The sequence below is a fragment of the Misgurnus anguillicaudatus genome, chromosome 17, assembly GCF_027580225.2.
Source record: "Misgurnus anguillicaudatus chromosome 17, ASM2758022v2, whole genome shotgun sequence".
Lineage (NCBI taxonomy): Eukaryota > Metazoa > Chordata > Actinopteri > Cypriniformes > Cobitidae > Misgurnus > Misgurnus anguillicaudatus.
In genome coordinates, this window is record NC_073353.2 from 24,100,053 (window position 1) to 24,116,167 (window position 16,115).

The window sequence follows — 16,115 nt, forward strand, 5'->3', positions numbered from 1 at the left end:
AAGGCTGTATGTGTGTAAAAGCTGCACTTACCCTTGCATAGTGCAGTTCCACCCCATAGAGCTCCAGCATCCGTGCACTGTTCAGGTAGTTGAATTCAGACTGTGCTGGTGTAAGACCACTGTAGGTAGAATAAAGTGTTAAAATGTGCATCAGATCACATGACAGAGCAGTACAGGTACACAACCAGAGTAAAAATCTGCACAGATTGGCAAGTGTGCAAATTCAGTGATTTGTCAGTGTGGCTAAGCCCTGATGCACAATAAGCTTTCTGTTCTCAGCACAGCACTAGAGAAGGAATACTGAGAAATGACTGCTGAGGAAGCATGTGGGTTTCAATTCATATTTATCAATACAAATGTGAAATCAACAAGTAGGATCAAAAATGTACACCTCCAAGCACCAACTAAGAAAAAAAACTGGATTTGTTGAGGAAATGAACCTCTGGACGAGAACTTGTGATATAATTGCAACAAAATATGACCTTATGATCTTCCTTATTCATTAGACTTTTTTTTAAATAAACAAATATGATCTAGTAAAATAAAAAAAAAATCAATGGTTGTGATGTGTCTATCAGTTTTTAACTCACTAACAAATTCAGTAAGGAAAGCTAACAAGTTTTTTAATTATTGCTGAAATCTATGCAACAGCATATGCCTGGAAAAGCTATGAAAAAAAGCTAAAAGATTATAATGACTAATTCTGGACCTTATCAACAAGAGTACTCATTCCAACAAATTATTATGCCAAAGTAAGGTGCAGCATGCGAAATATTAGTGTTAAAGGGATAGTTCACCTTAAAATTAAGATTCTGTCATCATTTGCTCATCCTCATGTTGTTCTAAACCTGTATGAATTTCTTTTTTCTGATAAACACACAAAAAAAGATATTTTAAGAAATGATGGTAAACACACAGCATATAGTGTCCATTGACTTCCATAGTAGAAAGAAAATATTTTGGAAGTATTGTTATAAATGATGAAGAAAATATTTTGATAAATAATGGTAAGCACACAGTTGACGGTACCCATTAAATTCCATCAAATTTTTTTTATTCATACTATGGAAGTCAATGGTCACTGTCTGCTGTGTGTTTGCCATCATTTCTCCAGATATCTTTTTTGTGTTCATCAGAAAAAAGAGAAATTCATGCAGGTTTACAGCAGCATGAGGATGAGTGGATGATGACAGAATTTTCATTTTAAGGTGAACTATCCATTTCAGGGTCTAATCCACACCTGTGTTGCTGGTGATGTTTGGCGACTTCTTTTTCGAAACCCTGGGGCTGGTTGGGGATGAAGCAGAATTCAGACAGGTATCCCAGCGAATTTTCAGCTTCATTGTAATCGCCCAGCTCAGCTGAAACACACATTACAACAACAGTGTTGGGAAAAACAGGCCAGTTTCATGACAGAACAACATGCACATACAGGATTAGTTCACAATTAACAAACTATACTCTACACATTGTTTCGCAAATCTCTTAATCTATGACTTTGTGTGCTGCACACACACACACACACACACTTTATAATGTGGCAATTTTGCCAAGAAAAGATCAATACATATACAAGTATGCAAAAGTGTAAACAGTACCATATTAAATGAAATAACAACATTGTGCTCACAGTGCTATTTAATCTTACACTTTAGTTCAAAATGTGTATTACAAAAGGACTTTTTATAATTTTACCTTGCTAAATATATGTGCAAACTAAATGACTAAAAAAAGGTGAAAATATTTCCTTTTTTAACATGCAAAACCTACATGAACACAAAGATTACATCATCTTCTTGCAAAATCTTATTTATCATTGACCTGGGGGCGAAATGTTGTCAGTGCAAACATGTTCAGACAGTAATCTAGGATTTTACTGACTTAAATGCCCAAAAGCATCAGTTCAGTTCCACGTACCGATAATCCAAGCATCCTGATTTAAAATAAAAGCTTTTCAAGGGTTTACCATCATGCTTAAAGCTATTCAGGGGTTTAGCATTACTAAACACCCGTTACATGATCTGTTGTCAGGTAAAATACATAAGGGCTTGGTAATGCTTTCCAATCTGCAAACACAAACCAATTCCACTGACAACAAAAACAAAAAATAAGCATCAGTTCTGCCACTATAATAGCTTGTCAAATAAACTTTAAACAAACATAAAACGGGCTGCAATGGATAGTGTCGTCCAAGGCTCGTCAGAGTGCCCTCTGACCTATATAACGCCCAAACTGCATGTTAAAGGCCCCGGAGAGACCGAAGCAAATGTGCTCACTATGCCAATCTGTCAAGAGTCATTATTGCTGAGGTCAATCTGGCGAGCGGACCCCTGAGGGCCGGGGATATGTCAACGTCAGCACACAAACCCACAGACACACATGCTTGCATACAGAACGTCACTGCTGTTAGGTTTGATATGATGTGCTGGGTGGCATTAGTTCCTGCTGTGCTTCAGAAAGATTTCTCGCTTGCATGTATTTGTGTTTTACAAGCTAGTGCTTGTTGAGCGTCGAGATGCATAGATGGAATGTGACGTGCTGAGTTAGCGTGCCTGTATTTAGGTGGTTTGCACACAGGGTTTCCTGTGAAGCTCAATAATAGATTTTGATATAAATCGTATGGTCTTTAGTCTTTAATATACTGAAAGGAAAATGAACAAAATGGGAACAGAAAAATAACTAAATTCTGCTGCTATGGTATGGCTTCAATGATTCGATTAATAATGAAAATCAATAAATTATTTAGAAAAATATTTGAGAAAGTAAGTAGACTGTAGAAAGATTCAGCTTTTTACAGGGTTCCCACACCTTAGTTAACTTTAAATTCAATGACCTTTCAAGTACTTTCCAGGTCCAATACCCTCAAATTCAAGGACTAAATGTGGGGATACATTTCAAGTAAGAGCAAGATTACATTGTGTTACCTTTTAAGATACATTGTTGCAGTTCCCTTTTGAGGGAACTCGCGCTGCGTCACTGCGGTGACACTTTGGGGACGCCTCCAGGGGTAAGTGCGTCTGAATGTTTATATCAAATTCAACCAATTATGAGGCTTAACGACAAAGACAGGGTGACTCGGGAGCCAGGAAGTATATTGCTATCTGAAATATTGCCAAAGATGGCATTACAGGGATGCAGGGAACAACAGTTACATATGTAACCCAAGACATTTCATTTGTCAAACACAACTATGCAAAAAAGCATTTTGGTATGAATCAACATTCATTTACAGAAGATATAACATTTAAAGCGAACAGTTTAGCACGTGTGCTTAAAATGTCTAGAATTATGATGATATTATCCTACACTACACGGAATAATATGGATTTTTTCCCAGAAAACTTCTTGAATAAAATAGATTCAAGCACTTTCAATGACCTGTATCTATGTATTTATATTTTCAAAAATTTCCCTGGGCCTTGATTTTTTTTCCCAGATTCACAAACTTCCAAGGATTTCAAGGACCAGTGGGAAACCTGTTTTTACTTTGTGTTGTAAAATAGGTGTAAATAGATGAAAAGTATGAAATGTTTTTCTTTTGTAAACAATGGTGTGGAAAATGCCTTCATTATTTTCACCTAGAATTGACCTGTTTTTACATTTTCAGTTAAACATTTTAAATGTAGTAGAAAACATACAACATAAATACACCATAAATGTACCATAAATAAACCATTGTGCAATGTTTCAAAACTAGTTTTATTTTAAAAGCTTCTTTGGTTACATGCAGAACTTACATCAATGGGTTCATACTTACACTGAACGGCGTACGATGCCAGAAGCGCGGCAGTATTGTGCGGACAGGGCAGTCTAGGAAGAACATAAATTATATTAAATGAACCGTGTGATTTGATGGAGATAAAGCCAAAAGTCAACTTAGTCGCAAATTACTGTATTCTAGTAACTATTAAGACTGTGTATTGAACAAGTATTCATGGGCCATTAGGAAGGGAATATGAATTGCGGTTCTAGTATCAGATATAAATCATTTGCAATTGGTTTTAAATGAACCCATAATGAAGCCGGGCTTAGGAAGAGATTTATACTGAAAGTGGCAACACTCTTACCTTCCACTGAGTATGTCCTGCTTAATCTGCAGAAAATACTGGTACCTACACAGATGAAAAAACAAAGGAAAAAATTTGTATAATCTTGAGCCTGGATGTTTAAGAATTATTTTCATTAGGAAAAAGGCAAAAAAAAAATAAACATTTTATATTTCAATGTGAATCTTAATTTATACATCTCCATTAAATTTTTAAGTGTACAATTAATTAAATCTTTATATTGAAGTTCACTCTCAGAGAACAGCTTTTGTACCTTTTTTCTGAGAGTGTAAATAAAAAATGCGGCTTACAGTTCATCTAAAATCCACACACTTACCGTGTATATTCTTCCTGAAGTTTGTTGGGGTCACTCACGAAAAATTTCACCCGGAATTTCAGATGATGTGGGGAGCCCCCTGTCATTTCATTCATCAAAATGAGTCAGTACAAAGACAAAGAAAAGAGACAGAATAATCAATATCTTGTGTTAAACAACAGCATGGTTTAGAGGTTCGTATACACTGACTTACTTTTTAATTGCTTCCTTATGGGTTTATTTGGATCCAGCCACCTCTATAAAATATTGACGATATGGAGATAAAAAAGAAGGAGAGAAACAAAGATAGAGAGAGAGGAAGAAGAACCCTTAATAACATGGCAACAGTCCAACACAACCTAATGCCACTCAATAATTCAATAGGCTTGTGTTTTCTGCTACGGTGGAGGCGGGAATGTACTTATCTGCCGTTACAACACAAAGAGACAAATTGTTTGCTTGTAGACTAAAATAAACTTTGATCTAATTTCAAATAAATCGATGCAACCATGTCTCAAATAGGTCTCTTGTCTGACTGGTACACGGATGAAGGAGGTGTTTATTTTTTACTGGACACTGCAGCTATTGTGACAGTTTTTTCATCTGTATCTCCTTCAGATTTTACAAAATGAAACAGTTATCAATGAGAAATAGGGGATAATCTACATAGGTTATTTAAACCCAAATTATGGCCCAAATTCTTAAACATGGACCTATTTTTGGGACCCGATTTTTGCCCATTCACTTCAAAAGCTAGATCCGACACCCACATGAACCCAAGAGGGCATGACTCTATCACCTCTTTGAGCTTGACCTTTGAACTCACCGGGCTGTCAGAGGAATCGTCGGCCTGGAGTAACCCAAAATAATCTCTCTCGGTCAGTTCCAGGTGCTTGAAGACAGCGTCGAGCAGGATCTGTCCTTGATCGTGCTTCTACAGAGCATGCACACAAAGAAACACAAGTTAGGAAGTTATAAATTATATTTGGGTGAATCACAGTAAGCACAGTTCATTCAATAAAGGTAATTGTCACATGCAGTGTTGGGGGTAACACATTAAGCCCGATTTATAGTCGTGCGTAAGCTCTACGCCGTAGCTACGCATAGCCTGACGTGCACCTCGCAACATTTTTAACAGCGCGTCAGTTCTACGTGGACCGCAAGCGTCGTGATTGGTCCACCAGAACCCGTCCCGTCAGGTAAAAAAACTGCATCATAGGTATTTCCGTTTGCAACGGAGAAAACAAAGATGATCCAAGTTGAGGAGTGATTTAACTTAAACTGCAACAAAAGTCGCTGTTTATTCACTTCCATCATTGCTGGTCTTCTCAAATCATACACAACAAGTTGCTGTTTCTTCTTCGTTTGTGGGTTAACTTGCCCAGCATATTCTTCATTGACGGTCGTGCTGCTACTGTGGTTACACGCGTGGATACTGTCTACCAGCGGTCTGCGCGTGTGTTTGCACATCGGCGCGGACGACAACGCAAAAGTATAAATACAAACCGACGTGGAACCTACGCCGTCGGACCTACGCACAACTATAACGAGCCCTTTACAAGTATCCTTGTAATAATATTACTTTTCTAAAGTAACAAGTAAAGTAACGAATTACTTTTTAAATGTACACATGCATATTTTAGTTAGTCTTAAAAAAAAGTAATGCAAGTTACTTTTCAGTTTAATTAATTCGATTTAAAAAAAAATATATGCTGAATTAAACTAAACGTAGTGATGTAGAATTACGCACTCTATGCGCGCGCCAGTTTGAGTAAGAAATGGAGATGGCAGGCCAGAGCTTGACATTTTTGTGATGGAAATGCTATTTCTTGAATGCAGAACTTCATAAAAAACACCTGCAAGGGCTGAAAGAGATCAACATTCAGCTAAGTAAGAAAAAGTAACGCAAAAGTAACTTAAAAGTAACGTAAGTATTACTTTCCATGAAGAGTAACTAAGTAAGGCAATTAGTTACTTTTTGGGGAATAACTTAATATTGTAATGCATTACTTTTAAAAGTAACTTTCCCCAACACTGGTCACATGACGTTTTAACTTGCATGTTAACATTTATTCCACTTTGCAGAATAATGTATAATATACTGAGATATGAATTTTGGTCAACATTGCACAGCCCTACCAAAATGTTTCTTTTATGCCATTGTAAGGGACCTTTGCTAAGCAAAGTATAAGCAAATGGTCATTGTCATATTATGTGGCCTTTCCAATGACATGCTTGACTTTCTGATCTGTGTGATCATATCATGATTATCATTTCCACTGAGTGACCAAAGTATCTGGTAGCGTCAAGGCACACCTGTGAGAGTTTCACAGAAAAGGATTACCATCCAGACACATTACCATCCACAGAAAGCATATCAGCAAAGGACACAAACAGGACAGGAAGTATCTAGATATATTAAGAAAAGCCAAGGGCTTTACCGCAGCTAAAAACAGTCAGATGTTTACTGGCTGGTTTTATTGGCTATCGTATCCGTTACACCAGCGCCGAAGCATTAGCACATTTAGCAGGCTTTCACTTCCCTTTTCTCCACTTTTAAATGGCCCCAGGGCTGCCAAGACAGCATAATCTTTACACCTGGCCCCCCGATAAACACAGACAGACAGAGCAGCTCATGTACACGCAGTGTTGCCCAATAAACAAAATATGGCAACAGTCACGTCAGCAAAACTGAATGACAGACCATCTGGGAGTAAGAGGAAACGGTCTGACGCGCCGCAAAGCTTTATCTCAGAATGAAAGGTCTCGCGCCACATGTATAATACAGACACAAATTTAACTAGAATTTACATGCTGAAAAATCTGATTTGACCTTTTGCAGTAATGTTAATAACAGTAAATGAAATGGGAATTGGGTTTTTTCTCATTCGCCTTTTCATTTCAATAGCAGTCATGACAAATCTACAAAAAAGTGGACTGAAGGGGAGATGAGTTTGAACAGTGGTATGACAGAAATGCAAGCAAACATGCGGCAGCTTGTCTAGAGGAGGTCTGTAGGAAGTCTCTGAGTGTATTTTGAAGACAGCTCTCAACACATCAACCAGGCAAAAACACAATCTATTCATGGCTAAACTAACCAAAGACGTCACGCGTTTTGATATCAAGGGAAGATTAACCACAAATTAAATTTATCTAAATTCAAAACAGACCCTATTTACATTTTTAAAGCATGCTTATGGCCTTACTGTGCACACATAGCAAAGTAAAAAAGAGGATCAGTGCTTTACCCTCAGATTCAGTTTGTTATCTTGGTTTATGGCAGCATTGCTACTACGTCTTTTAAGGACAATGCCATTAAATTTGTGTGCATAGCATCACTTTGGAAATTGCAAACATTATTAATAAAAAATATAAATCACAAAGTGAACAAATTTGAACAAACTTCCGTCTCTCTGCATTCCAGACATGCACCTCTTCACACAAAAAGACGAGCCATATTCTTTATAGCCCCTCTGTAACATCAACAACATCAAACCCCATAACACAAATAATAGCCTTCCTGTTTTCTACACCTCACCCCCTCCTGATTATCCGCCTCTGGTTCTCCCTCTCTCTTTACATTAAAGCATCTGCTTCTATTCATATGTACCTTATCCTCATCAAGGGCCCGCTATCTAGGTCACTAAGATGTTTAGTGCAGAAATCTAGTAGGCCAAAGAGCAAGTAAATATGATCAATGAGGACTGGCTTTCCTGGAAATGTTAGTTACAAATCAAAGAGCAACATGACAGACAAACATGGAAAGAAAGACTTGATTTATATAACAGACAAGCAGCTGTTTCAGGACAGTCATGTGGGTGGGAAAGGCACTGGTGTAATGTCACAGGTTTATCCCCCACTTATGTGGAAATACTTCTTGATGCACTGGGATTCATTTCAGGTTATGTAACTAATAGAAAGGATCATGACCAGAGCAACCCTCTATAACCCTCCATATAACCAGAGCAACCCTCCAACCCTCAACAACCCACAATTGGCACTATCCTTTATTTCATGTCAGGACGTATGCTAGCTTTCTGTAAGGACGCTTTTGCACAATACTTTTACAATGGGGAAAAGGAGGGATAAACATGTGGGTTTTGCATTGAGCACAGCAAACAAAAGAGCAGTGGATTTGTCGCGTGTGTGGGGGCGTGTCTTAGCAATTCTATATTGCAGGTGTGTACTTGAATCTTTAGAGCCTGAAGGACACTTTTTATCCTAATGGAATGTCAGGCACGCATTTCTTCTGTAACCAGAACTTAAACCACTAACCTAGCTGGAACAGGAGCACTAGATAAATGATGATAGATGCTTACACATGAAAGTTACATAAATGACAAGCACAAACAAACATTATGTAATAAAGTATGGGGAGAGCAGCAGCAAAAGTACCCTTTTCCAGAAAAACTTCATTTTAAAAGATGATGTTTTAGACAGAGATATATTTTTGCTGTGGTCAATAACTCACAAGTGTGGTCTATCAATACCAGGTGGAATTTTGAACAAATGTAAAATGACTTCACTATTATTTCACTTTGAACATAAGTAGCGCATTGTAGCCCCAGCTGACAGGGTCAAAAGATACACAACAGAACAAGATAGATTTTTGTGTTACACTTGTTTTTAGTAAATATACATGACGATGATGTTGTTAATATGTAACTGCAAACATATTTTATCGTTTTCTTTGCAAAAAATAATGAAATTAGATTTTCATTTTAAATTTCAGTTTTATCAAATGTTTCAAAAGCAACCCGACAGTTGAATTGTTGAGAATAAAATATTTTTTTCCAACCGTTTAAACGCTATGAAAATTAAATCACATTAGAATAATATAAATGTTCAACATAATGCAACTGTATTAGCAGCAGGACAAAAGTAACAAGTATTATTTTTAAATCCGATTTTAAACCCGATTTACTTTTATTCTGAAAAATTCAGGATGTATTACAGCACTAAATGACTAGATTGATCAGTACTTTAACACATAAAATGAGAAACACAACATAATTCTTTTATTAGAAAAAAATTACTTTAAAAAAATGACGCTTTAGGAATTTACTTATTATGGTTGAAAACAGCTTTCTGGACCTACATGCGCAAAACGGTGACGAAATAACCCAATATTTGTCAGCTCTGTCAAGGGTTTCTTGCTTAAGATGCTGTCATAGTTGGGAATGCAAATGTAAAGAGGGCTCGGAGAAAATCGCTTTGGTACTTTCGTCCTGCGTTACTTTCGCCCCGGTTCTCTCCCCTATATTAAAAAATGTATTAATAAAACCTCACATAATCAATCAAATGTCAAGGTATGGCAAATATATTTGACTCCAAATTTAATGAGATTTATAAATATTTAAACACATACATTAAAATATGGTTACATTTGTGGTGCTTGCTGAAGATAAATGGGGAACAAAAGCAACTGACTATAGCTGAGTGTTTGTGGGGCAGAAAAATAACATACGCAAATATTTAACAATATTTAATCTGTTATTTGTTAAAAGAGGCATTATTTATTTATTATTTGTAGGGATGGGCGATATGGCCTAAAATCCATATTGCGTTATACATTGCAGCCTCTTGCGATAGCGATATGTATTGCGGTATAATAATTTCAATAGACCTATTTCAGAACAGGTTATATAGACCCTTAGAAAAGACAAACTGCTAAAAAACACTCTACAGCAGTTGTGTCCAGACTTTTTTTGTGGTGATCTACTATTAAAAATGATAAAGCCGAAAAGATCTATCTGCTAAAAAAAACACTTAATTATTTTTATAACACTAAACACTTTAAATGCTTGTGAGGACCATACTGCATACATATATACTGCATGTTTCACAATTACTAGACCATAATGCCAATTTCGCTCGTGGAGCAGCAGTTAACTTATGTAACTTATGGCTTAAATCCAAATAATAGATGTTGCATCGCTCTTTTTCACGAGTTCCTCTGTTTCGCTGACGCTTTCATCCATGTTTATTCAGCTGCAGCTCGTGGCTCTAAAGTTCGCGGGTAGATTGTGTCATCAACACGCATTATCGCGATAGTGCAATAGATTTAAAATCTCTATCGTATGCCAATTTGCTATCGTTTATAGTGCACATCGTTTATATTGCCCATCCCTAATTATTTGTACATGGGTTTAAAACCCCTACCACAAATACCAATGCCTTAATTATAAAGAGGTACTCACATTGACTTTAAAAGGCTGGACAGTGTTGTCCAAAAGAAGAACGTTGCAGACCACTTCGGTACGCTGCCTGTCACGTGCCAGCTCCGTCGCCCGGACATTGTAGGATCTGCCTGGGGGCAACCGGAAGCGTGCGGTCATTACGCTCCAACCAGAGTCTGTAACACAACATCCCCATCAAACATTTTAAAATTTGTTGTAATTACAATCATGAAGAACTTGTGATTATTTTTAGAGTACTAGATTAGAGCCCTTTACAACAGCACCACTGTTCCCAGCATCAAACACCCACGGCTGCAAAAAAAAAGTCTCTACTTAACAAGTTTTTTGTTGTTATTACTGTAAAGCTTGCACAAGCACTGACATGATTGAAAAAAGATAGTTTAAGTGCCATTCATTGAGGTCTCATATTGAGAGATCCACCTCAAACAAGACAAATTGACATTTTTTTATTCAGCCTTCATTTTCCAACACACATATGATGGGCGGAAAATAAAAACCTTAGTTGATTAAAAAAACAAAAATGTCCACAGAAATAAATGTTGCAAGGCCAATATAACTCCTCTACAAAACAAAGGTGTCCAAAATAAGATTACATTTTTTTGCAGAAGATAAATTAAATTAAGTGCTTAAAGGAACACGCCGACTTTTTGGGACTTTAGCTTATTCACCGTATCCCCCAGAATTAGAGAAGTCCATACTAGGGTTGTGCCGATAGACGATAGTATCGTGTATCGACGATCTTCAGACATATCGCCAATGGCAGGCTTTCATGGCGATAGTCAAGACGATAGTTGGCGAATGGTTATTATTATTATCATAGTTTTATATTAACACCGACAATGCATGCTTTTCCTCACATGAGGGTTTGTGGGCTTCACTTTACGCGGAGAGCTTGTAAAGAGAGAATTCCTTCTTGCACGTACCTGCACTTAATGCGCGCGTCTTGGTCTCCTTCTACCACTAAATCCAGCGCGCCGCGTCATGAGCTGCTGCGCTTTTCTCTGTCTCACGTGCACGCGCTCTCGCGTCTGTCCGCAGTCTAAACATAAACTAAAGTAGTAACCCTTATTTGTTCAGTTTAATGCGTTTCATGCGAGCTGATGCAAACTTTACTTTTTGTTTAAAATATGACCCGCTGCATATTAGCGCCTCTCTCTCACTCTCGCGTACGTGCAGAGAGCTGCGCTCTGTCCGAAGTCAGATCACTAGGTATTAATCCTGTTTATGATATGCATTTTAATGAGTTGTAGCAACACGTCCCTCGTGTTTAATATATGATTGTGTTTAAAATATGATCGCGTTCCGCTGGACCGATGCGTTTAAAAAGGCACCTCATGAGAGCACCACTGCTTGACACGTGTAGTCTTCTGCAACAGCACTAAATAAATGCATTGAATAGTTTGTATGTGCGCACGTGTGTGTGCGTGTGCAGATGCATGTTTTTACAGTTATTAAGTAATCATGATAGGGTTTTAATGACGCGCTCGCTTTAATGGCATCAGTTTTAAGAAGGTTGCGGTCATGACGGTGTTAAGGTCTTGTTATTTTTTTGTCCACCCATCAAGTGACTTGTTTTAATGAGTAAAAATTAACAAATAAAAAAAAGAGTAAACTACTGCCACGCCCCCCGATAATATCGTGTATCGCCGATCTCACAGGCTGACGATAGGACGATCTGAAAATAGGGCATATCGCCCAACACTAGTCCATACATACCCTTTTTATCTCTGTGCGTCCCGTAACTCAGTCCGACACACCCACCGCCAGCCCAGCCCAGCACAAAAACTGGAAGTAAATGGCTCCAGCCAGCACACTGCTCCCAATAAGTGACAAAACAACGCCAACCTTTCCCATTTATATGTTGTGATTTGTAGTGTCACAGCATGTTCAAATAACAAGGTCATATGAGACACATCCATCTTTTAACTGTATACATACGGGTAACTACATTCTCAGAAGGCAAAGCACAGAGTGATTAGCCTGCAGCACCTGAGAAGCCCCGTGGTGAGGATCAGAGAATTCGCGCAAATGTTGCGCTAATCACTCCGCCCAAGTAGCAGTGCTTCAACTATACAAATCACAACATATAAATAGAAAAATGTTGCCGTTATTTTGTCACTTATTGCAGTATGTTAGCTGGAGCCATTTACTTCCAGTGTTTGTGCTAACCTAGGCTAGCGGTGTGTATGTCAGACAGAGTTACGGCATACACGTAGATAAAAAAGGTATGTATTAACTTATCTAACTCTGGGGGATACGGTGAATAAGCATAAGTCCCAAAAAGTCGGTGTGTTCCTTTAAATAAATAAAGAATATTGTTGATAAGAGCAACATGCTAATTATCTCTCAAGAACACACAAGTTGGCACAACAGGTTCCATTAACCAAAAATATCCTGCATTACAACATTTTAAAAGAATTTGTTAATAATTAAAATATATGACAAATATTAAATATTCTGATCTGATGCAGACACTTTTCGGCTCATTACAAAAGAAATGCTTTTAGTAACTGGGCTAAAACAAATCATGTGAACTGACCTTTACATGGTAATTACAGCATCATATATATTTCTATATTTTAATGAACTGTCTGGTGATCATCCTACCATGGTAAATCTATTATCCTTAAGTTCACGTGGGCAGGTCGAGTGGTTTATGTGGAAGAAACATCAGAGCCACCACAGAGACCCCTGAACTTCTCTCATGCTCATTCATAGATGTTCAGTCATGCAAAGGTCACAGTGAAATATCTCTGACCTTCAAAGCAGCTCACAGGGATATTTGGACATTCCGCCTCAAAGGATTTTTGAGAAAGACTAGGACACATTGTAATACTAGATTTTCTACTGATCTTTGCTTTGTACCTGGCAGAGTACTATTCTGAACCGCACAGCTGATATTATGCACAGCTATATAATGCACTACAACTTTTGATCAGTAAGTCCTTATCGATCTGAAAAATCACTGTTAGTTTGAGTCGTTTATAACATGCATTCGAAAACACTCGTCGTCAAGCAAAATCATTATACATAGTCTTTATTATCATGAAAATATCTGAAAAGGAAGAACAACAATATAAATATGTGCTAAAGCCATTTCCTGGAGTTGCATGTAGGGCCCTATAAAATCCGTTTTTTTTCCAAATTCCGTTTTATTTTTTCCCAAATTCCGTTTTCTCAGTTTTAATTTTTGGCAATTTTTTTTTACCCTTTACTGTTATTTTAAGTGTGCCTTTAATGTTAATGATAAAAATGTAAATGCGTTAACACTAGATTCCGTGTTAATTAGCCAATTCCGCGATTCCGTGATCGTGGAAATTATAGGGCCCTATGTGGGTGTAATGGTTCTTCTTCTACTCATATTGTGTTTCTGCACGAGAGCGCCCTCTGGCTTTTGGATGTAGCGTCATTTCACCGTAAATCATCAGCCGGGTGCACCCCTAGAAAGTAGCTTTCTTTTGCACTGTTCAAAGTCATTAAATTAAAGAAACACAACAGCAATACAAAACCAAAGACAGATACAGTTTGCAAATGCTTGACAGATGCTGTGCAATGTATAATGTTGAGACATAATTCCATTCCTAAACCGTAGGCAAAAGGGAAACACCAACTTTAATGGTTTACTTTGCTGCTTTCCAAAAACATCAGCTTTAATGCATTCCAAGCACATAAACTGAGTGCAAAGGTTAGCAAACACACCAGCGACTGCAAAGCCCAAGTGTCCTCTGCATACCTTTATCCCTGCTACATTAGCCAAACTTCATCCGTCCAATCCCTCGGGGCATGTCACCTAATCAAATAAGCGTGCTTGAATAGGCTTCTGTTACATTCAACATAACTCATCCTTTTCTTTTCTAAACTTTAATCATTATTGGCATATAGACAGAAAACTAAGAATTTTGGAAGTCTTAATGTTTGGAAATCTCATCATTATTCATAAAAGACTAAATATGAATATTGGTTAAAAATGGTTAGAAACATTCACTGCGTCTTCCATTGCTAACCAAACAGGTAGTCTCACACCATACTCACATATTTGGTACACATTGGACTGGTTAAACAAGCAAAGGGTCTCCTCTGCATGTTAAATAGGGATAAATTAAGTATCTCAAAAGGTATTTTAACGTAAAAAAAAGTACATAGTTCCCTTTTAAACATGAGGATGTGGATAGTAGGGAAAAATACACAGAAACTGCAAACCATATTTGCCATACTAGGTGAGAAACTGAAACTATTAGCAGCTCACACAACACTACTTTTATGTATTTTCAGGTACAAATAGAAAGACCTGGAAAAGTTACACCTTGTTTCCCATAAGTTACAGGTCTAAATCCAACCAGCCTAATTAACATTAAAAAAAAACTGCACAGTCCGGACAATCCTGCACTGTTTACAGTAGTAAGTTAAAATGAAAAGGCTGTAAATTCTTATCAAATTGTGAATCTCTAAAGATATGGACCCAGCGCATTCCTGCTCCTACACCCGCCGTCTCCACCGAGATGCAAGCACTAACCAGGAACGCACATCTGTTGAATAAAAGGACTCCTACCACAGCAATCAATATCCTGTAAATGAATCTACTTCACTTCATTAGACCCAAGAATGTCTCCCTTGGGCTGGAGACAGCAGAAGGCTTTAAAGCACTTTAGTAATGGAGACTCTAAAGCTGAGAAGAAGGTTAGCTCAAGTGAGATGTTCTGTATTCATTATACGTCTCCAGACGAGGGACGCCCGAATCAATAGAAGCTGTGTGCGACTAGCCGGTCAACTTGAGCCTTGAGCCTTTTGTAGGGATTCATTGCATGTTGGAAACCCCCAATGACATTTCCTTGCATTGATCTTGCATAAGATACAGATGACTCAGGAGACAAGCGTGTTACTCTGTTCATTAGCCCGCAGCATCTTACTAGATGTGTGACTCATCAAACAGAGAAACTGGATTATTTTACTGCAAAAACTGCCTTTTGCCTTTCACTCTGCCAACGACTTCTGGTTGTGTCTGCCAATCACTTCCGGTTAGCGAGTTTGTTTTTGCCACGAGTTGTTGCAACCGCGAACAGCACTATATGTCCCGAAGCCGTGTCGGCGTGTAACACCATCCATAGTTTACTTTTTCTGCACACTAACCAAAGACAGTAAAAGACGCTAACCGGAAGTGCTTGGCAGATACAACCGGAAGTCGTTGGCAGAGTGAAAGGCTAATGGGGGCCCGCCTATTTCACCGGGAAACTTTTCTATAGACGGTTTCATCGGACGCACGTGCGCTGATGCGATACACGTCTGGTTCCGAATTTTACTTCCGGTTTCGTTTTATTTTTTTAATGGTATGGCTAGTTGCTAAACTGATCTCTTGAACAAATGCCTTGTCGAAAATAACAAATGTTTTGGTTTCCTAGGTAATCTATATGTTGTGTTTTGCTTGTTATATAAATAAACTACGTTTAAAGAACTTTGTTGTCATTTATTCTTAGTGGAGTTTACCGGAAGTTACGTGCAGACCACAACAGCCACTTGTTTATGTTGTTACTTCTGAAACCGTCTATAGATCAATGG

At 37.9% G+C, this 16,115-nt stretch overlaps 1 protein-coding gene across 1 annotated transcript in view; it reads right to left on the minus strand.

Annotated features, from left to right (window-relative positions):
- Window positions 1-16,115, minus strand: part of ptpn4a (protein tyrosine phosphatase non-receptor type 4a) — a 50,522-nt gene that overhangs the window by 25,984 nt on the left and 8,423 nt on the right. Inside the window, exons 2-9 of the mRNA XM_055216384.2 lie at window positions 10,563-10,717; window positions 5,189-5,296; window positions 4,577-4,619; window positions 4,384-4,462; window positions 4,068-4,112; window positions 3,758-3,810; window positions 1,241-1,361; window positions 32-119 (exon numbers count right to left, since the gene is read on the minus strand). Coding sequence (XP_055072359.2) covers window positions 32-119; window positions 1,241-1,361; window positions 3,758-3,810; window positions 4,068-4,112; window positions 4,384-4,462; window positions 4,577-4,619; window positions 5,189-5,296; window positions 10,563-10,700 — 675 coding nt within the window. The 5' untranslated portion in view covers window positions 10,701-10,717. The remainder of the gene's footprint in view (window positions 1-31; window positions 120-1,240; window positions 1,362-3,757; window positions 3,811-4,067; window positions 4,113-4,383; window positions 4,463-4,576; window positions 4,620-5,188; window positions 5,297-10,562; window positions 10,718-16,115) is intronic.